At 42.7% G+C, this 26,419-nt stretch overlaps 1 protein-coding gene across 1 annotated transcript in view; it reads right to left on the bottom strand.

Moving 5' to 3' along the window:
* Nucleotides 1-26,419, bottom strand: part of Pgm5 (phosphoglucomutase 5) — a 155,732-nt gene that overhangs the window by 105,086 nt on the left and 24,227 nt on the right. The window contains exons 4-6 of the mRNA XM_041660998.1: nucleotides 20,015-20,140; nucleotides 18,001-18,191; nucleotides 17,304-17,458 (exon numbers count right to left, since the gene is read on the bottom strand). Of these exons, the coding sequence (XP_041516932.1) occupies nucleotides 17,304-17,458; nucleotides 18,001-18,191; nucleotides 20,015-20,140 (472 nt within the window). The remainder of the gene's footprint in view (nucleotides 1-17,303; nucleotides 17,459-18,000; nucleotides 18,192-20,014; nucleotides 20,141-26,419) is intronic.

Genomic DNA, 26,419 nt, shown 5'->3' with positions numbered 1-26,419 from the left:
ATGTAACTAGGTTGCATGCCAAACACCTTCACCTACTTCGCCACCTCACTCGCACATTTATGTCTAATTATATTTGATTTCTTTATGTACATGAGTGTATGGGTGGGGTACACATTACGCAATATACATGTGGAAATCAAGGACAACTCGCAGGAGTCGGTTCTCTCATTCCACTGTGTGGATCAAACTCATGTCTCCAGGCCTTGTTGGCAGGCACCTTTATCCTGCAAGTCCTCTTCCCAGCACAGTGACTCCTAGGGCAAAAGGAGGTAATCCATCTGTCCTAGGTGCAGTTGACAACCTCCACGGTTATTGGCTGTATGAGTGTGCCCGTGAGTTCATACAGTAATTCCAGGTGTTTTGATACTCTTGCACGCAAACCCACAGCACCCCAGGGAGCCTTTGTTACTTGCATGGCGGTAGAACCCAGCATGAGAAGCATAGACTTATTTGAAGCCCAGGATGGAAATATGCCGAGAGGGGAAAAAGAGAAAACATAAAAGGAAAAAGATGGAAACAAAGATAGCTGAGCAGGTCTAGAAGAAAACAGTTCCTTTAAATAGAAAAATAGCCACAGGATATTCCCAAATACCGCTGCTTGTTACATCCACAGTTTGACAAAGGAGACCACATGGTGCTGCCTGTCCTAACTGTGCTGATCCTGGCCAAGACCTGGCTGGAGAAATGGAACCTGCGCAGTAACAACAGGTTCCTACCACATCTATTCTGTTGATGTTGGAGCAGATTAAAGCAGATGTTTCCTGTCGGACTGTGACTCTCTTCCCAAGAGCACAGCAGCCTCCTCTGTCTCGGCAAGAGCCTCGTGCCACTGGGTTTTCCCTTACCCTCACTATCCAATATGTCCATCACATCATGTCATCCCCCACCCCATAGCCAGCAGCTCCACACTCTGGAATCCTTATAAAATGGAAGATGGTTCCTAGTTCAACAAAGGAAAACTCTATTAAAAGTATCCTGTAGTCCCATGGGAGGGACTGCCATGGCCAGCTGTGCACAGTCGTTCAAAAACACTGAACAGTTTTGGTGGAGGAAGGGTGGGGTCTGAGCATGGTCCCCAAGATCTAGAAATTCTGGTGGAAATTGATCTGTTGACAAAGGGTGGGGCCATCAAGCCCAAGAGGAGGGAATTTGGAATGCTTGACCCTTGACCCTTTCATCTTTCAGGAAGTAGAGAAGGTAGGAAATTTAGTACATGGTAGTCATGAGAACCAGACCAGAAATGTAAACACCATGGCTCTCAGCTCAGGAGTCATGAAACCTATCTCATTTAGGTTAACTTCCAGTTGTCATAATGTTATGATTATGATTTAGAGACAGGATTGTCTTCAATAAATAGTTTGATAATACAAAATTCTTAAGTGAGGGAGAAAATAACAAGGCAGAGGTTTTACTAATGATTAAAAAAGACAGATAGCATTCACTGAGTTCTTATTCCATATGGACCTCATTACTTTACCACTCCCCTCTCCAAGAGATGGGGATGAATCCAGGGCTTCCTGCATGGCAGGCAAGCACCGACATTAATAATCCCATCTGAGTTCATAACAACCCAACAAAGTTGACTTCCGCTTGACAAATGAGAAAAAAAAAGATAGTGGTGAAAGGTTAGGTAGGGGTGAAAGGTTAGTTGGGATGAAAGATTAGATGGGGTGAAAGGTTAGGTAGGGGTGAAAGGTTAGGTAGGGGTGAAAGGTTAGTTGGGTTGAAAGGTTTGATGGGATGAAAGGTTAGGTAGGGGTGAAAGGTTAGGTAGGGGTGAAAGGTTAGCTAGGGGCACATCTACATGAGAACCAGGAACATGGGTCTCAGGCTCAAGCTGGGATCATTGTGAAGCTCAAGCCTAGGTTTTGCCCACTGCACTCCTGTACTTTGTGACTTCAATGGATGTTTTGTTCCAGAACGCATCCTGTCTTCCTGAGCTAGCTCATCCCCTCTCACCACATGGGGCACTGCTACAATCAGAGCTTGCAACTCAAAGGGACACAAAAAGCAAAGAAGATGTGGTCCATTCTTAAGGCGCTTAGTCAAGGTTTCCCGTGAACAGCATTCCTAGTGTAAAAGGAGAAAGAACTGGTACACCAAGGCCGGATCACTGGGGCCCAACAGCAGGACTTTTATCCGCTCCTTATGACCTTTGTAGAAGGAATTCCTTATATTGTATAGATGGCTCTCTCACTAAACCATAACTATGAGTCTGTTCGCTACACCACCAGACCAAGTGTGACGCTAATCTCGTCCACTTGACACACCTGGGAAGAGAATGGCCTCAATCAGATTGGCCCGCAGGGCATTTTCTTGATTGGTAACCGATGTGGGAAGGTCCAGCCCATTGCAGGCAATGCCATCCCTTGGCAGGTGTGCCCGGGCTATGTTAAGAATGGTAGCTGAGCAAGTCAGCAAACAGTGTTCCTCCACGGCCCCTGATGCAGCTCCTGCTTCTAGTGTCCTGTCCTGAGTTCCTGCCCTGACTTCCCTCAGCGATGGGTGGTGACCTGGAAGCTGAAAGCTGAAATAAACCCTTTCCTCCGCCAGTTGCTATCGATTGTGGTGTTTATGGGAGCAACACAGAGCAAAGTAGGGCATGCAGGGAAAGAAAGCCAATAAGTATTTATTGATGAGCAACTGAATTACTCACAATTAGCAAGAGACACCAAAAGTGATGGCATTTGGAGGGAAGTGGTCATAATTCTAGAATATTCTTTAATGATAAGCAAATATCTGGCACTTTCACAAGATGTCACCACCTGGGGAAGAGCAGGGGCAGCTCCTCACAGGGGGGCTTTGGAGATGTTTTTCATTTTCCTGATTTTTTTTTCTTTAATACAATAATTTGAGTAATTGTTCTGAGAGTTTCACAGAGTGTATTCTTGTGACTTCTGCTTTTATTCTTTTTGCTTCATACACAAGCATTTCATCTTCCTCATTCCTGCCGCTCCCTCACCTCTCCAACTCCCCCTCCCAAGTTCATGGTCCCTTTTTTAATTATTGTTACAGGTACATACATATGCACATGTGTGTATATATACATGCATGGCTATATAACCTACTGGGCCCATTTAGCTTTGCTTGTATGTACATGTGTCCAAGGCTGACCACTTGGGGCTGGACAACCTATGGAGTAGCTTCTTCCTGAAGGAGACTGATCCTCCCTCCCTCCCAGGCACTGACCACCTAAAGTTCTTATCTAGGGATGGGACAATATAGAATTCTCCCCGTCCATATTGGCCTATCAACTGGTATTGTCACTATGTTAATCTTATTCGGCTATCCACATTGTTAAGATTTCATGAGTACAACCTCCCTGTGGTATAAAGAGGACACTATCTCTCACAAAAATCCATCCTGGTCCTCTGATTCTTATAATCTTTCTACCCTTTCTTCTGTAATTCTCCCTGAGCCTTAGGTTTAGGGGATCCCTGGAGATGTATCACTTGGGGCTGGGTGTGACATAGGATCTAAAACCAGGTCCTCTGTCAGGGTAATAGCCAGCACTGCTGGGGCCTCTGCCATGCCTTTGAATCTCCAAAACTATGAGTTAAACAAGCCATTTTCTCTTTCTAACATTGGATGCCTCAGGTACTTTATTGAAGGGATAACTTGCCTGCGCAAAGACCGTATCTGAGCGTGACAGAGCTGCCTCCACCAAGACATTGCATTGGCAGAGAATCAACTGCCCTTCTGGAGCCCCAGAATCAACTGCGCCTTCTAGATGTCTTAATAGACAGAATGCAACTCTCCCTCACTGCTAGGTCACTGGATGGCAGTGGCTGTTGCTTTGGATTGAAAGCCTTTAGCTCCCAATGCCATGGCACTGCCAGGCTGGTTTGCTCTTGGTGTGCTTTTCCCATGCGGAGCAACTTACTTATTTCCGAAAGAAGGAATTTATTCCTTTATCCGCTGGACTCTGAGTTACTACATCCTAACAGCCTGAAATCTCTTCTCTGGAAGATGTTCCTCCTCGTTCCTCCCTCTTCTTCCCGTCATTATCTTTATTAGTACTGCCAACATCATAGTTTATGTCATCCTCTGGAGTCCTTTAAAGGGAACCTTTAAGCGAAAACCAGCTCTTTTTTTATCTCTGCCAACCACACTTTCCTATAGAGAATGTTGAAGGCATTGTTGAAACCTACAGCAGAGACTGCCCTGTGTCCCCCACTTTCGTCACAAGAACACCCAACTTCAGCTGTGTGCACATGAACACTCAGTATGATGACTTCATTTCTCAGCCCCAAAAGTTCTCGGCCCTGGATCATGTGTGTCTGTCCATGTCTGTGAGCCATCTGAAAAGCTGTGTATCCTGGGCCCTTCTTTATCCTCCCCTGTTCCTAAGACATGAATATGGTACTCGCAGTTTCTACTGCCCTGAGCCCTGAGAAGGAAGAAGGGGTGGGGGAGGTGGCAGAGGCAGCTATTTCTCCTGGCCAAGTTTGAGTGTAGCTTCATTGTTGAACTGTGTCCCTTGAGGGCCCATGTGGTGAAAAGCCTGGATTCTAAGATGGTAGAACCATTGGAATGTGGGGCCTAGTCGGGGGTGTTTGGGCTACTCAGGGTACACTCATAGGGGATAGGTCCCCATGTATCTCTGTCTTTCCAACAACCTGCCTGCCAAGATTAAACACTTTCACACATGCGCCTCTGCCATGATGTGACTATCACCGGAAGAATCTTCAGCAGGACTGAAGCCATGCTATACCCTTGAGCCCTCAAGACTATGATTCAAACAAACCTTTTCTTTTCCTAACATTAGATGCCTCAGGGATTTTGTTGTAGCAATAATGCAGTGACCTCAACTTAGTCATGTCCAGTCAGAGCTCCAATCCAATCTGTGCCCCCCAAAATGTCAGTAGATGAGAGGTTTCTCTAGAAATTGCTAAGATCTTGTCTGACTTACCCTTCAAGTTCCTAGTGCTTCTGGCCCCACCTGACTGGATAAGATGCCCTTAAAGAATTTCTGTACGAGAGGCTCAATACTGCCTCTTCCATATCCCAAGTCTGTCTGTAAGGCATCAGGAGACTCAACTGTGGCTTCACATAGAAAGGGGTAAAGTTAATATAAAGTCAGAAAAGCAAACACTATTATAGCCATAAATTGAGGGTGACTGCTGCTTAGAAATTACAGAGCAACAAAGAAATCCATTCTCCCAAATCTCTCTGTGAACAAGTTTATCGCAAAACAGTTCATTATGGTGTTTCTTGTATTTTACTTTTGTAGCTTTTGGCTGAACTACTGACCAGATTAGGAAATGGGCAAATGCTTACAATATGTACACAGTTCACATATGTTTTAGTGGGATGTCTGTAAGATACAGTCAAAACCCTATCATCACAATTAATGGGAGAGATAAATGTTCAGGGGATTTAATGGATTTTGGCCGGCATACAGACAGACACAGATGTGTCTTAGAAGAAAAACAAAACAACAACAAAAATCCTCCCACCAACCAAATTTTCCAAAGAGCTAGGCTTGTGCCGTCCAACATGTCTCTATGAGAGTACAAAGAACACGGGATTTCTCATTTGTCATAACTTCATACAATGTTAATTAAAAGATGGACCAAAGGGCAATAGACCTAGTCCTGGGTCCCTAACTAAAAGCTTGAAGTCCATACAAAGAAATTTCTCTTCTGTTGTGTACAAATACCATGACAGATACCATCTGAGTCCTGGATCAAGATCTTGCTGTCTCAAATTTAGGCCTGAACTCACCAAAGAGTTGTCCTCAATGCTAGGATAGAAACCACGGATGCAATCGGACTTAAAGACAGGGGACTCTAGAAGAATCCATAAATCCAAATGACACAGTCACACCTCAGGTAGACACCAAATCTGAGATGCGATGAAGGATGCTCAGGCCTGGCCTCCACCCTCACCTGTGCAGAGTTAGACAAGCAGAAACTGCCTAGGTTGTTTTTATTAAAGGCACGGGTATCTGACACGCAACTTCTTGTACATTCCCTACCTGAAGAAACTCATCATGCTTAGTCAATGCCACTATGTTTTGGGTCACCAGTGTTGTTTGTCTTGGATTTAAACTCTCGGACAGAAGAATACTTATCTGCTTACCCTACTTGCACTGAGGTCAACCTGGCAAAGCTGTTGAAACCAGATCAACACCCTCTGCGCAGCCGCTCATCCTGATATTGCAGCTGGGGTTTGGGTGTCCGTCCAAACTTTACCTTGAACTCCTGTCAGTATTTTCCTGGAAGTCTCAAGTTAAAGCCAGGAACAGCTTCCTTTCAGGCTTGACTAACAAGAGGGGCATGCTCATAAAACAAACAAAAACAGACAGACAGACAAAAACCAGAATCAAAATTGCAAGGCATTTTGTGTTAAAATTATTTATGTGTATCTGGGGTCACCCACCACCATTTGGGCAATATGTCTCTCCTGCCACCGTGGTCTCCAGGCCAACCAACACAGTGACATCCATTCATATTACAGGCAGGCAGAACTTTGGTTGTTCCCAACATCAGAAATAGTAAAGAAACAAGACAAGACGCAGACAATCTGATGGTTACAGCCTTGATGGCATTTTTGTCATACGACCTTGGGCCAGTTACGCAGCCTCTTGGCATCATATATTTTCTATAAATGCCATGTCCGCCCTACAGCCTGCTCCGAATATTTCTGGGGGTTGTGTGACAGATGGCACACTTACACCAGAGCTCATGAAATGCAACCACTCAGGGAGCTTCTGAATCCCCCTGCATGCCTCCCTCACAACCCATTCTGCCCTCAAGCATTTTGAGCCCTGTGACAAACCCAGTTTATCCTGATCCTAGGAGGTTAGCACTTACAAGTCATTAATTTTTTGTTGTTAGTTAAAGCTACAAAAAGCATTTCAAAATAGAAGCACATGCAAAAATCACAACATTCTCCTGTCCTGGAAAATGCAGAGGACCTGAGAGAGCTTCCTCACTCTCTCCTATATAAAAGCAGTGCCTGCGTCAGAGTTACACAGCACTCCCAGGCTTCCCTGTATCTTTTTTGAGGTCAATAAATTTGATGACTGATCTCTGATCTTCAAATCTTAAAAACTTCTAGCCCTAAATAAAAGGAAAGTCTTTTTGAAAAAAGACCAGATTGCTCAGAACACATATATGTTCTGGCATGGCATAAAGAGAAAAAAAAATCAGAGGTCTCTCCTGTCTCCTGACTCCAACCAACATTTTCAGGTCTCCGTATGAAATCCTTCATAGTTATAAGGGGAGACACCCACAGGAAGTGACAGTTCCTGATACTGGCCATAGAGGAAGGCTCAAAAGAAATACTCTATTGTCTTTTACATAAAAGGGTTTGATTCTTTTGTTGCTCTTATTAAAGTATTACTTACATTTTAATTATGTATAGGTTGTATAAAATTTGTATAACTGCCACCATCATCAAGATACCAAGTATCCTTATCTGCCGAGTTACCTCATTGCTCTTCACAATAACCAATAGGATTGCTTTCTAAATTGTGAAGCCATCTCTACAGCCCTTAGATTGCTTTCCACAATAGATAAATACTTTAAGTCATGAAGAATGAAAAGGGATTATTGAAGCAAGCACCCCCTCCCACAAACCATAATGAAGCTACAAATAATGACATACCCCTCATTTACTGGCTATCTCTGAAACCCTGCTTTAGTCTTAAACCCAGTCAATATCATGATGATGCTAAGGGGATTCACTCAGTATGGCTAAATCTGTCGGTGGTCAATATGATTTGCCAAAGGCCAAGGAGACCAAGTCAGTAAAAGATGGGGTTTTGGACACCTTCACTGATCTCAGTGCCCATCCAGGGCAGGATCAGGAATGACAAAGAAACCTCAACAATACAGCAGACCAGAGAGAGAGGACTTCAAAAGTCATTCATCTTTCCACTCCCGTGGAAAGGAAGGGACTACAGAGTTTGGAATATAGGTTGCCTGATGGACAGTCAACAGCGACAATGGTTTTCTGACAATCTTACGGAGCAGAAACCTAAGGCGACTCTTAATACTTGAAGGAAGATGGTTTACCCAATGTCTTCAAAGCCGGGAACCTTCTTTCAGAAATAGTCACTTACTCCTCTTCCCATAGCCACGTACACAAACGCCCTCCACTCAACCACTGTCCCCCCTGATACCTACACGCAGAAATACTGGATATCAGGTATACACCATCTCACCATCCTTCTCAGGAGGCAAACACAAAATCCACACAGGAGGGGGGTGTTAGACATTCTTTAAACCAGCAGTTCTCAACCTGTGGGTTACAACCCCTTTGGGGAGGTCAAACAACCCTTTCATAGGGGTCACATAGCAGATATTTAAATTATGATTCATAACAGTAGCAAAATTTCAAAATTTTTACAAATTATTTATAAAATAGCAAGGAAAATAATTTTATGATTGGGGGTCACCGCAACATGAGGAGTTGTGTTCAAGGATCACCGCATTAGGAAGGCTGAGGACCACTTCTCTAAATACCCTAATAGTGAGCCCACCGCTCCTCTCATTTACCAAACCGTGCAGCAGACCAGCCTGGCTCAAGTCCAGCTTGGGGCAGATTTGAATTATTAACTAGAAAGTGATTGTGTCATCTCTTCTCACATGAAGTCACACATGACATGGGCTTCAGTACTCACCTGCCATTATTAAATACCAACTAATAAACATAAAAACCACAAATCAAGCACAGTTTATTACACCCAAATAAGATAGGGTCCTCAGGAATCCCTCACTTTCTTCTTATCACTTGGGCTATTTTCCCTCATATCTGAGTAGTAGCATTGCTACATTTATCTTGATACAAAAATCAAAGGAGGCCTGTTGGCAGAGCACAGAAATCTTTCAGAATTGTGTGTGTTAATTTGTGGTGTTCTGCAAACCATTTTTGCAAAATGTTAAGTACCAAAAAGTGAAGAAATGTCACTCATTTGTTTAATAAGTATATACCAAAAACATGTACTGTGCCAATTTATGAAGAAAAAGACAGAGTTTGTAGTTCCAGTTACTACAGCATCGTAAGATCCATGAAGTTAAGTCTCATTCTTTGCTATAAGGCGGAGAGATTACAACACTGAAGACTCGCAGCGAAGGGAAAGCTAGATTCCAGACTTAAAAGGAAAAGGACAAGCTGAGCAACAGGCAAAGGCAGCACAACTTCTCATAGAGAAGCCCCTGGACGGGCACCGAAGAGGCCATGGACGAGGGCAACTGTAAGCAGCACATGTCTAGAAGGCTGAAGATGTCATAACAGGGTGTGGGCGAGATTCCCTTATAAAGGCGCGAGAGGCCGCAACTCCATTTTCAGAAAGGAGAGAGGCGTGATTTTGTGCTTTAGGACAAGGTCCTTGGGAGAATCAGACTAGGAGATGAAGATGAGCAGGAGACCAGTTTATCAATTATCTCAATGGCAGAAGGAAGAAGGCACTTGGGAACCAGAAGCAATAAAGGCAAGACTGGAAAGGAGAGACTGAGAAACACAATGGGACACTCAGGCTTCCCACTGTGGTCTGCGGTAGAACAGTCAGTTAGAGAAAGCACAAATAATGGATTTGTTTAAGTGATAAGAAATAAGCCCTACAGGCTAGACCAGCACTTTGTCTGGCAAGTGCAAGGCCCTACGTTTGAGCACCAGCACCAAAACTAGTTTATGCAAGAAACCAATTTTTAAAAAAGGAAAGGTTTTCTCACTGGACCAATTATGAAGATGGGGTCGCTTATGTATACTATCATATGATCTGCAAATAACGAAAGCTTAACTTCTTCCTTTCCAATACGAATCCCCTTGATCTCCTTATGTTGTCTTATTGCTATTGCTAGAACTTCAAGCACTATATTGAAGAGGTATGGAGAGAGTGGACATCCTTGTCGTGTTCCTGATTTTAGTGGGATGGCTTTGAGTTTTTCTCCGTTTAATTTAATGTTAGCTGTTGGCTTGCTGTAAATAGCTTTTATTATATTTAGGTAGGACCCTTGTATCCCTATTCTCTCCAAGACCTTTATCATAAAGGGTGTTGAATTTTGTCGAATGCTTTTTCAGCATCTAATGAAATGATCATATGGTTTTTTTCTTTCAGTTTATTTATATGGTGGATTACATTGATAGATTTGCGTATGTTGAACCAGCCCTGCATCTCTGGGATGAAGCCTACTTGATCATAATGGATAATTTTTCTTATGTGTTCTTGGATTCGGCACGTACTGGCTTTGGGGGAGCCTAGGCAGTTTGGATGCTCACCTTACGAGACCTGGATAGAGGTGGGCGGTCCTTGGGCTTCCCACAGGTCAGGGAACCCTGATTGCTCTTTGAGCAGATGAGGGAGGGGGACTTGATCGGGGGAGGGGGAGGGAAATGGGAAGCGGTTGCGGGGAGGAGGCAGAAATCCTTAATAAATAAATAAATTTAAAAAAATTAAAAAAAATAAAAAAAAGAAGATGGGAATGACCAACTTCTCTGTCTGAGCCTCAGGTCCCCCAAAGGCAAGAGACTGAAGTATTAGAGCAAGTTGAGAGATCCAGAAGGGCTGGTGTGTCGGCTGCCTTGATGATACTTTGGTTGCCCTCTCCCATTCCTTGATCCCCACTTCACTTAGTGTCCTGTTCTTCTTCCTCACAGGAACCCCCAGTTCCCTTCTGGGTTAGTCGCTGGGAGGCACCAGCAGGAGACTGGGGGGTCAGAGGGCAGAGATCCTTATTCCTCCCTCCCTGGAGTTCAGCCCCCCCCCCGACAGCTGGCTTCACAGCTCCAGAGCCCAAGCGTAGGGTTCACTGATCCTTGCCCTTGACACCCCCCCCCCCAGTCCTAAGGGATCCTCATTGCTACTCACATTGGCCTTCCTATTCTTTTCTGGCCTTGGGGGCGTTTCCTTGACTTCATTTATGCCTCCCTAGACTATTAGATTCTTTGGTAAACCTCTTGGTTTTTAGCTGAATTTTAATAGTGTGTATGCAAATATGTTTGTGTGGGTATATGTGCACACGAGTGAAGGTCAGAAGGAGGCATTAGATTCCCTGGAGTTCGAGTTATAGGCAGTTGAGAACTGACCAATGTGGTTGCTAGGAACTGAACTCGGGGACCTCTGCATTTGAGAGTACTGTCTCTTTCTTTCCTTCAATCTATTGGGCGAGAAGCGTTTCACGGCAACCTAAGATAAAGGCTTTCTCAATTCTTCTCTCTGATGTCTCAGTACAGAAGACAATGCCATATTTATCTGCTGAGGCAAAATGCTTCCATCATTCTGTTGCAAAGGCAATGTATGGCAGCTGAGTGGATCAGACCCTAACTCTTCACTGTGTTTCTCATTGCCATGTACATCATGACTGATGCAGGAGATGAAAGAGCACAGAGCTGTGGACGTGACAGGGGTCAAGGTCACCATACATCAGTAGAAACTTGCATACTTGCAGGATTAACACTGTCTGAATTCCAGGAACCAGCTGAGCGTGATCAAGATAAGCTACAGTCCATATTTTAGACTGGGGATTGGCAGCAAACCACGATAAACCACAGACTCGGGGATAAGTGGTTTCATATGCATTGTATGGGACTTCTCATTCTAGCCTGCAGCCAGGCCCCCCTGAATGTGTTTGATGGCCCACAACCTATCGGTGACCTCAGAGAGTCTTTCTGTAACAACCCTCTCTAAGCAAGACGGCCCCTCCTCGCCAAGTTTTTTATTGTACCAATTTCACATCCCCATACCTTACATTAGAATTTGGGTGTCTATGTTTTTTCTTTACATGTTCTTTTCGGCCTTTCCCATTAGATAGTGAGTTCTGCCATAGCAGGGGACCACATAATCTAGGGCATAGAAAGTGCTTAGAAAATATTCTCTAGTGAATAAATACTAAATACACAGGTGGCACCCAAAGTAAAGAAAAAGTTGAAGGGCACTAATGGGTCACTAGCCTGTCTGGACATTTGTGGCCTCTTTTGTAGTCAGAACATGATTCTCATAGCTGGGTCCTTTGGATGTCTTCAAGGAGAATTCCACTCTAGTGAGTAGAGCTCAAAGCTGCATGTTTGACTTGCTTTATGCAGACTTCGGCACTGTCCCAAGCACAGATGGGAGCTTCATAAATATTACTGAATGATGATGACACCAAGGATTATTTAATACCTCCATGTGGGTGGAGACGGACCTTGGGCCACAAATATATTCTGAATGTGCATTGCTTCTCAAATCATCTGTACCAGAGTGTTTTCAACAACGTAACTCAGCTGTGCCACAAATCAGACACATTGAGATGACAGAGTCCCCAAAGAATGCCACTTTCAAAACGGAAACTTTATTATCCGGGAGTAAAGGCAATCTTTGCTTTAGTGACACTGTGAGAATAGAAATCAGGGACAACAAAAGTCTCTTTTTGGGAAGCACCAGTTTTATCTGTGAATAATGAAAGTTTGGATAATTCATCGGTTTCAAAGATGCCCATCCATTCTGAAGTACCGGGAGTTATGCAGGCCTTCGGATATAGCTCAAGCATTCAATGGTTACCCTGGCATTTGTGGATACAATCCCACGGTTCTGTTCATTTAAAATAATATTAATAAGTCATTTGGGAAACCACAAGAAGACAGACTTTTGAAGCTGCATTTGTTCACCAGGAAGAAAGAGGCATATAAAGTGTCTATCATGGGGATCCAGAGGGAGCAACCCAGCAGATCAAATACCCAAAACAAATCAGAACGTCAGAGCCTCACGGAATTCTGAATCCCGATGAGCAAGCATGAATAATCCTTTGAAACGGCCACTCACATATCAGAACAGGCTCTTTGTGCATCTCTAGGCAAGGCCTCTGGTTTCTGACTGAACGGAGGTTTTCTTGGGAAAGTGGATGAAGGGCAATCAAGAGCTACTGGGACGTTTCTACAAGAAAAGAGGACAAACGGTTTCTGTTGTCGGAATGAAACTTCCCACTCCTGGCCATGGCTACCTCACAGGAGAGCTGGGCAACGTTTCCAGGGATGTTGGCTGGGACTCTCTGGATCCCTGAGAATCTGCGACAGTAACCTGCGTCAAAAGACATGGGGTCTAATCCTGCCAGTTTCCAGTTAGCTGTGGGACCCAGTACAAGGCTCTTAACTTTCTTGGTGACTGGATAATATGAAGAGAGGAATGACTGGCACAATTTCCTCACAAAACGATTGCCAATTTTAGTAAGCTATATAAAAAGATCTGCCTAAATTATAAAATCGGGTTTAAGTAGAATCCTGTAATATCAAATAAGTTGCATAGTGCCCAGGATCCTTTCCTTGGCTACCTGTGCCATATGGCATTCACATGTACACATAAATAGAAATAAAAAATAATAAAATTCTTTAAAAAAAACTATTCCACGTACAACAGGATCAAAATATGGAAACAAACAAATTTAACAAAAACTATGAAACATCTGCATAAAAAATTCAAGTTTGTATGGAAGAGAAATCGAAGAAAACCTATTTAGAAATTCATCCACATATTGGAAGATCCAACATTATTAAAATGTATTCCTCCTCAAATGGCTTTATAGATTCAACAGAATCTCAGTCAAGGTCCCAAATGGCTCTGGTGTGAACTGACACATCAATTCTAAAATGTTTGTAGTAATGGAAAAAGCCTAGTAAATATATGTGTACTAGCTAGACAAAGAATGAAGATGATTGTATGGTTGATATCAGTGTAGCAGCTTTGGAATAGCCAGTAAAATAAATGGGATAGGATAAAGAGTCCAGGTAGATCTACATATACATATGATCAGCTGAATTTTAACAAAGAAATCAATTCTATTCAGTGGAAAGAAAAATTTCTCCAATCAATAGAGGCGGGGGGACTGAATATGGAGGAGAACGATCCTCAATTGTTACCACACAGCACACATTAAAATGAACTAGAAATTGAAAGCACAAATGTAAATGTTAGGACTGCAATAATTATCCACAAGAAAAACATTCTAAAGAATGTTGTGTAGCAATTTCCTCTGAGAACCATCCATCCTGGATGGAATCTCATTACGATCAGGAAGTCAGGCAGGCGGTGGTGGCACACATCTTTAATCCCAGCCTTTGGGAGGCAGAGGCAGGGGGATCTCTGAGTTTGAGGCTGCCTGGCCCAAGGAAGTAAACATCTGAAGGGCTTCAGGAAGCCCCCAAAACTGGCCGGGTACACTAGGGTCCTCTTTCCCCACACATACCTAAGCCGTAAGGACTGTTGAGAGACTGAGATGAGGCAGACTCCTTAGGTGAAGCTCAGACCAGCCAACTACCCGAAGAGGCTCAGACCACCTCAGGAGCTGGAAAGGACACTTGACGACCTTTCAAGCTGCCTGCAGGCTGTGCAGTGCTGCAGAGCTGCAACTCTGCTGAAGGGAGGGTTTGGTGATGCAACTGTCTTGGAGTCACTTCCGCTCCTGGGAGTTACCCCTTTCCCCATATTCCTTTAAGAAACGCCAAGAAAACTTGGTTCACCAAGTTGGAATTTGGTGGTATCCTTACCGTGGTCTGTCTTCAGTTCCATATCTGGGGGGAGTAGATGCTGGCTCGTGTCTCCCAGGAAGAGTGTCACACAAGAGTAAACAAGTATTCCTCATAGAAGTCAAAAGCATTTATAGTAACAATGTAATTAGTGGAGCATAAGAAAAAAATTAGCGAACTGGATTTCATAAAAATTTAGAATCTTTGCCCATCCAAAGACACTAATTAGAAAATGAAAAGTGGAGACAGTTCAGTCAGTCAGTACAGCGTTTGCCTTGGATTTAATTCCCAAAATCCATATTAGATAGCTGGGTATGGTGGCAGACTGGTGATCCCAGCCCTGGGGAGGCAGAGACACAGAGATCCTTAGACCATGTGATGATTTCCAGGCCAGTGAGAGACCCTAACTCATAACTGAAATGTGACCAACATCTGAGGAATGATGTGTGGTTGACTCCCAGCCTCCATATGTACACACACACACACACACACACACACACACACACACGGTGGAGGCAAGCTACAGGCAGGGAAAATACAGGCAATACTATATTTGACAAAAGACTGATCCAACAAATATGAGAAAAAAAATCAGCAAAAACCACAGTAACCCTACTTTAAGTACACACAAATACCCTCTCGTGAACATATAATGAAAGAAGGCAACAAGTAGCTGATGAGCATATGAAATAATTCAAAATCATCGATTATTGGATGGTGAAAATTTAAACTATGATAAAATGGTATCTCGCACACAATAGCATGTCTGAAGTTCAAAGTCTATCCCGACCCCCAAATACTGGCTAGGATATGAAGCAATCACAAACTCCCACACTGCTGAGAAACATGTATGAGAGAAACAGTTTGTTGGCTCTCTGGATGTACAGCCACCTTAAAATCAACATTTATTCTTAGACATTTATCCAGGAGTACTTGAAATGTGTCAACAATGAAACCTTTAAATAGCTACCAGCAGAGAGAGCCCAGATGTCTATCAATGAGAAACTGGAGAAAAGAAATGGCGAGAGCCCCACTTATTAATAATACACTGCATGACAGGGAGGGACGTGCCTCTGGCATAGGCAACAATAAGGATAAATCAAAAACAAGGAGGGTGACGCGGCAAAGGATCCCACTGGGTCTAGTTGAAATAGGCAGGCCTCCATGGTGATATAAATTATGACAAGGCTGTAGGGACCGGAAGAGCTAGGGAAATTGGGAGAGTTATGGAAATAACCCACACCTTTATGTGAGTGTTGGTTAAGCGCATGCTTACACTCTCCAAACTCATTGATTTAAACTCTTAAACGTATAAACTTCACAGTATACAACTTTTACTTTAGGAATGATTGAATAAATAACACCTCAAGAAAATAATCTGGAAGGTGGAATTCTATAGGACAACTGACCCGATCTCTCTAAAGTCACAGCCAAAGGGCAAGGGTTTTACTAGTTAAAGACTGCAGGACATAACCAGATAATATTTTAGCATATTATTCTTTTAGTATCTTTTATTTCTTGAGCTCTACATTTTTCTCTGCTCCCCTTCCTGCTCTCCCCTCTCCACCTCAACCCTCCCCCCAAGGTCCCCATCCTCCTAATTTACTCAGGAGATCTTGTCTTTTTCTACTTCCCCTGTAGAGTAGATCTATGTAAGTCTCTCTTAGTGTCCTCATTGTTGTCTAAGTTCTCTGGGATTGTGGTTTGTAGGCTGGTTTTCTTTGCTTTATGTTTAAAATCCACCGATGAGTGAGTACATGTGATAATTTTCATGGGATGTGGTCTTACTACAGGAAAACAAACCTTCAAAATATTTTGGGGATGTTCAGGGAGAATCTAAATATCAAGTTGGCTTCAAATGATTAAGAAAAACTTTAATAAAAGAAAATTGAAGATTATAAATTGATAAGAAAAAAAAGCACAGCAGTATGGACTTTCTGGTCTTTTCAGTACTATGTGTCATGCACAGATATTGTGTATATTATCTTACACATTTTAATTATATCTGTACAATACATACACAGAACAAGACTCGGGACAGTTAGAAATCCACCTATCGCCACGGGTAACTCTGGGAATGGTATGATACGTCTGTCTTCTCATTTGTCAGTGTTTCTAACTTCTACAGTACATGCTCTGCTCCTTTAATACTGAAAACATCAGATGCGGGAACAAGAATGTAGCTCACTGGCAGAGTGCATCTAGCATGTCTGAGGCTCGGGGTTTGACTAAATCCAGGTCCCACTAACAAGGGCCTCCAGAGTAGGCCTCCTGTTGGATGCCCTCTGCCCACCGTCACTTCATTCTTACAACACCTGTGGTGTAGCATTCCTGCTTTTACTCACTTATGAACGTGAAAGTTCATAAGGCTTGTGTATAACATAATCTGACCTCAAGCTCCATGCTCATTTTACTCATATATACCCTCAGATTGGGGAAGACTACACAATCATGAGCTATTCACTCTGTTTCAATTAAATGCATTGGATGAACAAAACAAGATTAAATGATACAAGTCAACAACAAAGAAGCCCATAGTAGAGGATTCTACTTATGTGACTTTTGGAACAAGCAAGCGCCTATGGTGGCAAGAAGCAGGACCTCATCCATACCTCCCCACAATCTATGTGAGGATGGGACTGTTAGCATCCCCATATTACAGATAAGAAAAGTAAGACATAGAGATCAAACAAGAAAGAAGAATCCAGCTCAGGCCACCTGCTTCTCACACTGCTACACCACACCATATCCCTAAGTCCCCAGGCTGTCACCCAGCTTGCAGTGGAGCAGGGAGAATGAGTGCCAGCTACCAACAAAGGTCTATCACACGGTGTCACAGCTGCATCCTTGCTTACCTGTCCAGAGCCATGCTGGTTGGCATACTCCTCCCGAACCCTCGAACCCCGATCTGACGGAAATACGGAATGCAAGAGAGGTTGGCGGCGATGACAGCAAGGGAGTCCGAGGGACTCACAAAGAAGCCATTTTGGCCAAGAATCATATAACGGTCCTGTGGGAAGGAATGTGTAAAAATTATTAGGGAGAAGCATCTGTTCTTCATACCCAGTTCCCATCACCAGCGCAAGCCACTTTCCTGCCATTTAAACAACCTAAAACAATCTGATAGACCAAAGGACGCATGGGAAACCATATAAAATTCCTCAGGGCTCCAGAATCTCGGTAGAGCTGGAATGTGTAACACCTGCTGAGATGTGGGCACAGCTACTCCAGGTGTCTGTGGCCTCCACAGCCTTAGCCCCTCTCCTCCCCCACACAGGCTGGAGAACTGTAGCAACTGGTGAATAGCTGCTTCTTTCAATGTGGTACTTTCAACAAAGCTAGCAATGAATGGAAATTGATTGCCTGACTATTTTTTAAAGAAATAATTTCTCAAGAACATACATCAATCTGAAACTGAGAAAAGTTGTGGCCGTTTCGTGGTGCTCTCTAGCCCTAAACAGCAGAGCAGAGGCGTGTCCCATCCACGTGCACTCGAGATTCTCTGGCCTCTGGTACGTCTTCCATCACATGCGGAGCAGGTCACAGACTTACCCCATCAGCATCAAATGCAGCTCCAAATCCATACTCTCCTCCTTTCATGGCTTCCAGAAGGGTGGTTGCATATGTCAGGTTTGGGTCTGGGTGCTGCCCTCCAAAGTCTTCTAGTGGGACACAGTTTATAGCAGAGTTGGCCGGGGCCCCCAGTTCATCACACAGAACTTTTCTCACATAGGGTCCCATAACTAAAAAAAGATACATGAGAATGTAAAAACACTTGGAGGAATGCTCTTCCCAAGGTATTTTCTTCTGGTTAGAAAAAGACATAAACAACTAACTTAATAGCCCGGAAGAATAAAAGAAACTATACTGTCATTCTTTAGGAGCATCATTTTTTGTTTGTTTGTTTTTGTTTTTTGTTTTTTTTGGTTTTTCGAGACAGGGTTTCTCTGTGGTTTTGGAGCCTGTCCTGGAACTAGCTCTTGTAGACCAGGCTGGTCTCGAACTCACAGAGATCCGCCTGCCTCTGCCTCCCGAGTGCTGGGATTAAAGGCGTGCGCCACCACCGCCTGGCTCATGAGCATCATTTTAAAGAACGGTGCTGAATGCAACGTGAATAATAATCCTATCAATTATCACTTATTGATCATCTACCATGTGTCAGGGACTCTGCTAAGCAGATAAAGAATCATCAAATGAGGTGAATTTTTTTCATTGTGGTTTTCTAAAACACTGCCTTAAGGATATCAACTCTATAATAATGATTTCTTACCTGCTGGATTTCCATGTAGTAAGCACTTCAACTGAGTATATCAAAGCAACTAAAGTGTACAGTTAATTCTCTTTGTACAACTGGTGTAACATTGCCCAGTTAAGCATCCAAATCCCAGAAGCTTCGTATAAAACAGAGGACCCCTTGCACAACAACGAAAACAATTCCATAAGAGCCATTGTGTGGAGCAGGGGACCTCGCACTGAACCCCTATGTTAAGAGCTGAAAGGATCTGATTAAAGAGGGTGAGGTGCACGCGTCTTACATTCCTGGGCCCTTATCTACTAGTGAGACAAGCCAAATCTGCAGCTGAGTGAAGAGGTGAGACAAAAGGGGGAGCTATCGAGTGGGGCTCCACGACTTATAAAAGCGATACCCAAAGTGAGGCTTCCCAGAGAAAGCAGTGTTTGGAGTAGGACTTGAAGGAAGAATACGGACTTGAGAAGGGTGGTAGACAAACCGTGATACAGCAAGACAGCGGGAACCAAGGGCAAGAAGAGCCACACGCGCCATGAGCATCATTTTTTGTTTGTTTGTTTGTTTTTGTTTTTTGGGTTTTTTTTTGGTTTTTCGAGACAGGGTTTCTCTGTGGTTTTGGAGCCTGTCCTGGAACTAGCTCTTGTAGACCAGGCTGGTCTCGAACTCACAGAGATCCACCTGCCTCTGCCTCCCGAGTGCTGGGATTAAAGGCGTGTGCCACCACCGCCCGGCTCATGAGCATCATTTTAAAGAACGGTGCTGAAAGCAACGTGAAGCAAAAGACTCCGGAATTTATTCTTCCGTTAATATCCCCTTCTAGAAAAGGCAAAACAAGGAAAGCAGAAGAAAGATAACTGGCTGCCGGGGCTGCTGAGAGCGATAGAGAGTTGACCATAGAAGATCAGTAAGATGCCCATAGTCTTCAAAAATGAACAATTAATAAAGAGTTGTGTGTTCGTGCTATTCAAAACAAGGCAATGAATACTTTTTAAAATTCTCTAGAGGAACTGAAAAAAGGTTGACACTGGAAAGTAGGGCATTGACTGCAGAAAGAAGTTGGGCACCCATGTTTTCCATAATTTATTCAGCTCTTTGAATTACAGAATATAACATTTTAAAGTCAATAAATAGGTAGTCTTGATTTACTTTACACTCACATGGTACAGTCCCAAATCTACTTGTTCAATTTTTGTTTTCATTTACATCAAAAGAAAGTAACTGGAGTCCTGAAATTTTCTAGAACATTCCATATAGCTGGACACGTAGCGGTCTCCTTAACAGTTCTCCGCTTCTGCTTTTAGAAAGGCACAAGCTCACCTCCATGCATGGCATCAACTCGGATCTTCAGCTGGCTAGGCCCAGTCAGCAAACTCTTGATGGCGTTAAAGTCAAAGATGGTCCGAAGAAGGTTGAGATAGATGTCAACAGGATCCACGATCTCCACTGATGCCGGGAAGAATGGAGGGAAAGTCAGTGAGCATGTCTGGAAATCATCTTTAGGGGCACAAAAAATTTACTACCCTACTGGTGCAAAATTCTGATCAAAATCCCATCTAACTGTATGCTACATGGGCAGGGAAGAGTCCATTTGCAAACAAAGACTCAAATCACAGCACAGCCAAAATGTGACAAACTCCAGATAAGTAATGATACAAAGACTAGAGAAGTTTCTGCAAAGCAAAGGACACTGTCACTAAGACACAAAGGCAACCTACTGACTGGGAGAAGATCTTCACCAACCCCGCAACAGACAAAGGTCTGATCTCCAAAATATATAGAGAACTCAAGAAACTAGACTTTAAAATGCTAATTAACCCAATTAAAAAATGGGGCACTGATCTGAACAGAGAATTCTCAACAGAAGAAGTTCAAATGGCCAAAAGACACTTAAGGTCATGCTCAACTTCCTTAGCAATCAGGGAAATGCAAATCAAAACAACTTTGAGATATCATCTTACACCTGTCAGAATGGCTAAAGTCAAAAACACCAAGGATAACCTTTGCTAGAGAGGCTGTGGAGGAAGGGATACCCTCATCCATTGCTGGTGGGAATGCAATCTTGTGCAACCACTATGGAAGTCAGTGTTTCGGTTTCTCAGGAAATTCGGGATCAACCTACCCCTGGACCCAGCAATACCACTCTTGGGAATATACCCAAGAGATGCCCTATCATATGACAAAAGCATTTGTTCAACTATGTTCATAGCAGTATTATTTGTAATAGCCAGAACCTGGAAACAACCTAGATGCCCTTCAATGGAAGAATGGATGAAGAAAGTATGGAATATCTACACATTAGAGTACTACTCAGCGGTAAAAAACAATGACTTCTCGAATTTTGCATGCAAATGGATGGAAATAGAAAACACTATCCTGAGTGAGGTATCCCAGACCCAAAAAGATGAACATGGGATGTACTCACTCATAATTGGTTTCTAGCCATAAATAAGGGTCATGGAGTCTACAATAGGTGAATCTAAAGAAGCTAAGTAAGAAGGTGAACCCAAGGAAAAACATATAGTTATCCTCTTGGCTAAGGGAAGTAGACAAAATTGCCGGGGAGAAAATTGGGATCTTGGGGGTGGGGTGGGATGGGGGTAAGGGGAGATGGGGAGAGAAAAGTTAGAAGGGAAGGAGGTCGGGCCTTGGGAAAACAGGAGGATTGGGATAAAGGAAGGTTGGACAGGGGAGCACTGAACCACAATTCTTAGTTAAGGGAGCCACTTTAGGGTTGGCAAGAGACCTGACCCTAGAGGGGCTCCCAGGTGCCCAATCTGAGGTCTCCAGTTAGTTCCTTGGGCAGTTGAGGATAGGGAACCTGAAATGACCCTATCCTAGTGCAATACTGACGAATATCTTGCATATCATCATAGAACCTTCATCTGGTGATGGATGGAGATAGAGACAGAGACCCACACTGGAGCACTGGACTGAGCTCCCAAGGTCCCAATGAGGAGCAGAAGGAGGGAGAACATGAGCAAAGAAGTCGGGACCACGAGGGATGCACCCACCCACTGAGACAGTGGAGCTGATCTATTGAGAGCTCACCAAGACCAGCTGGACTGTGACTGAAAAAGCATGGGATAAAACTGGACTCTCTGAACATGGTGAACAATGAGGGCTGATGAGACGCAAAGGACAATGGCACGGGGGTTTGATCCTACGTAATGTGATGGCTTTGTGGGAGCCTAGCCAGTTTGGATGTTCACCTTCCTAGATATGGACGGAGGTGGGAGGTCCTAGGTCTTACCACAGGGCAGAAAACCCTGACTGCTCTTTGGACTGGAGAGGGAGGGGGAAAGGTGTGGGGGGAGGGGGAGAAAGTTGGGAGGAGGAGGCGTAGGGTGGGAGGAGGGGGAGGGAAATGGGAGGCTGGGAGGAGGTGGAAACTTGTTTTTTTTTTTCTCCTTTTCTCAATAAAAAAAGAAAAAAAAACGACTATTCTCCTTTCTTCTTGCAAGGGAAAATTAACCACTAGAAGAATTGAGGATACAAATATGACCATCCCTGGTCACACCTTCCCAGCGCCTCGCTACCCCAGCTGCGCACACACCGTTGCTAACAAACATCCCACATGGGAGGTGGTCTTTCCCGTGGGTTTGCCCAAGAATGACTCAGCTGGTGGGAAACACATAAAAGAGCTGTGGCCTCAGCTGTGGCCCTCATTTTCCAAATGCTGTTATACACACTGGATCCACGCACAGAGCTGGGGATGTGGGATGGATTCTGACTTTGCAGAAACCCTCTCTCACACCCAGCTCACAACCTCACTTCCAGGGGGATGCCAAACATCTGCAGCTCCTCAGGAAACACAAGAGCTCTCCAGTGTGTTACTGGGAATCCCCACAAACCTTTTTATTTAATTAGTGAAACCCATTACACAGAACTTGGCACCGTTTTCAAACATCTACCTGTTCATAATTAGTGCTCAGAAAGTACTTTTCCTAGGAAAAGCAAATACTTGAGATTTGGGGAATTAAAATTTTGTCTAGGAAAAAAAAAGTTTTAGATTTGTAGTTACATCTTTTTATCTCTTTGTGTGTCTGTGCTCACACACGTGTGAGTATGGGGGGGGGAGTGTAGACACACATTTGGGTATGTGCATGAGTGCAGGTGTCTGCAGATGCCAGAGGCATTGGATCCCTTGAAGCTGGAGTTGTGGGTAGTGATGAACTGCCTGGGTGCTGGAAACTAAGCTTGGTACTTTGGGAGAATAGTAGATGCTCATAGCTAGTAAGCCATTTTTCCAGCCCCCTATAATTAAATTTTTAAAGTTACACACCTATTACCTTTCAATGTCATACTACAATGGAGCTGAAATACTTTGACCTACATTAAAGATGTTATCAATGAATAATTTTTCAATAATTTTTTTCAGTACATCCAGGTTCAATATTTAATATGTGATATAAATTACTCTTTCATCTGCCTATAAATGCATGTCTCAAAATATTTCCCTTACATTTAAACTGACATATGAATATCCACTCAAATTTAATTACTTTTTAAGGAGCACAGACTATATTTAATCAACCTCTGAAATGAGGAGAATATTAATTCAGAAAATAATTAAAAACCACTGTCTGTAAACTATATATCTGAAAATGCTTAATATTTTTGCTTCAAATGCTTCAGACATTTTACTTACTCTATAACATAAGATATTTTTGGAAATTTCATTCTGGTTCTTTAACTTTTGAAACATTTACCTAAAAATATTTGATATTCACAAGGGACAGTTCAAGGAAGCGAGGCATTCAGAAACAATCAAATACTCTCATTATCAATACATGCTTTTGACACCCCTAGATGAGACACCAAGGACAATTTGCTTTCAATTAATTCAAGCTTTGCTGATCACTTAAAACAGTAAGAATATAGCACGTAAATTACCTCAAAGGATTATCTCCAAATTATTTTGGGGGGAACAGAGAAGCATCCACCTACTTCTAGACCTTCACCAGCACTTTACAGAAACCACCCAAGGAACAATGTGGCTGCAGTAATGAGTTCCCCAAAGACTCAAGTCTCAGAATCTAGAAAATCATAAATATGCCCTAAACAATTAAAATTCATATGATTTCTTCCTGATGTTAATGTTTGATAGTTCTCATCTCTCTTATAGCCCCAGTCTTTCTAATCATATAAAGTCAGACATATTTAAATTATTTTGTTAGATATAACATAATTGTAATTACCTAGAAAATCCACCAATACATTTTTTATGTGTCCACCTCCAACTAGATCAATAAAAATATACTTTTCAGTCAGGTGGTAGTAGTGCACACCTTTACTCCCAGCACTTGGGAGGTAGAGGCAGGTAGAGGCCAGCCTGGTTTACAGATTGAGCTCTAAACTACACAGAGAAATCCTGTCTTGAAAAAAGAAAAAGGTAGATACTTTCCACTGGTGCAATAGTGGCATGAAGGTTTTAGTGATAATCAATTGCTTTTGCATTGGATTTGAGGTCTGCTCTGTAGGACAGAATTAATATCTGATACTATTTGTAAACCTAGTCAAAAGCCCATAATCTAGGAGATCATAGGCTCTAGGGGAAAATCTACTACTGTTATTTGCTAAATTGAAATGCTACCAAACTGACAAATATTTATATTTATACCCACAGATTAGTGCTGCTTTCAATGTTGGCTCCAGAAGCTTCTTCTGAAGTGGAAAATAGTTAATGTACTATTAACTATGTACTCATACCTAGTACAACTGCTGATAAGTGATTGTTGAGTGCTTAGCCCTAAATAGGATATCTTTATCAATCCTCTTCCCTCTCAAGGTACAGAGAACTCCACAGAAGAGGGAACATAAAGAATATAAGAGTTAAGAGGAAGTAGAAGAGAGTTGTTGAATACTGTCTTCTATTTATAGCATTGCCATTGTACTTAAGTGTCAACAGAGGTTTCTGTCTCACCCATTCCTGCAGCCGTTCAGTCCCAAAGAAACACATAGAGGCCTACATTAATTATAAACTGGTGGCCTATTAGTTCAGGCTTATTACTAATTCTTACATCTTAAATTAACCCATAATTCTTGTCTTTGTTAGCCACATAGCTTGGTACCTTTTAAGAGTAAGGAATTCTCTTGCTTCCTCTGCATCTGGGTAATGACTGCAGACTGAGCCTTTTCCCCAGAATTCTTCTATTCTGGTCACCCCACCTATGCTTCTTGCCTGGCTACTGGCCAATCGGTGTTTTATTAAACCAATACAAGTGACAAATCTTTACAGAGTACAAGACCACTGTCCCACAGTACTTAAGAATTCACTGCATCTAAAAAAAAAAAACAAAAACAAAAAAAAAAGAATTCACTGCATCTATAGTTACCCATACAAGATCAAACAAACAAGATCAATCAACGTTCCCACAGTGAAGCACAAAGTAGCCTCAATGGGTGAAAAATAAACAAGACCAACAAAACCAAATCAAAAGAGAAGAGAACATAAAGGCCAAAGGATGGCAGATATGTTGGGGTAAAGGGTGAAACATGTGGGAGTGGTTGGAAGTGTTATGATCAAGATAAGTTGTTTACATGTATGAAAATATTGAAAAATAAATAAATGATACTATATTTTTAAAGTGGGCACTGTTTTCTTCTAGTGACTATCACTATCTGAGCAAATGATCAACTCAAAACTCTCCAAGAAAGTCTTGGGATCAGTAGCCCAGTGCTATTACCACCACCCTGTCTAGTTTAAGGTTTCTATGGCTTTAAAAATCATGTTCCTGGGTTGGGAGGGTAAATCCAGGAGAATTGATGAGGAGGAGGGTGGGGTGGATGAATATGATCAAAGTGCATTGTATGAAGTATGAAATTCTTAAAGAATTAATAATATTATATTTTTAAAAAATGCATGCTTTGATAGTTCATCTCTTCAGTCTAGTTGAATCACTTGGAAGATGAGGACACCACTGTGACACAAACTGCACCCAGTCTTGTAGAGGCCCTAGAAGGACAACATCTGGTGGTCTTATTGCTTTCTATGCGCCTTCTATACAATTACAACTGATACAAGGGTAAGGTAAGCATATTCATGGCGTGAATGTTGCTATAGTATTCATAATGAATGGGTAAAACAACAAATTGTGCTCTTAGTTCTTCAAACGTTTCACTCATTCTGGTTATCTTTCCTTCCTTCTTTCTTTCTTTCTTTCTTTCTTTCCTTCCTTCCTTCCTTCCTTCTTTCTTTCTATTTGAGACAAGGTCTCTCTTTCTGCAGCCTTGGCTGCTTCCAACTTATGACCATGATCCTCCTTCCCAAGTTCTCCCAAGTTCTGTGGTTATATTGTGTGCCACTGTGCCAGGCTTGGGTATTTAATTCTTGAACCACTTACCTAAATACATTTGGTAATTACCGAATTCCTTTGAAAAGTCTCTAGACACAGTGCTTGGTATAGAACAGGTAGTCAACCATGAGGTATAAAGTTAAGCAGAACTGCATGGCTTTGGCCTGGCAAAGAAACTTCACCCTTCCACAGGAAGTTTAATGACCCACTGACTTTTTAGCTCTTAAAGTTTCCCACATCTTCACCTTAATTGCTTAGAACTTATTCAAAGACAAGTTTGGCGATCCACAGTCTACTCCTCGTACACTATGATAGAGCCAGCTACAAACCTTTTCCTATGTGGAAAATGATAGTTTGGATAGTGGCTTTTAAAAGTATCAAAATATAAAGACAGATTTCTCCAATCTCTTTCTACATTGCATCCACT

The sequence above is a fragment of the Microtus oregoni genome, unplaced genomic scaffold (genome assembly GCF_018167655.1).
Source record: "Microtus oregoni isolate MIOR12 unplaced genomic scaffold, Mior012 000012F_ref0000307, whole genome shotgun sequence".
Lineage (NCBI taxonomy): Eukaryota > Metazoa > Chordata > Mammalia > Rodentia > Cricetidae > Microtus > Microtus oregoni.
This window is presented reverse-complemented; position numbering and strand designations above follow the sequence as displayed.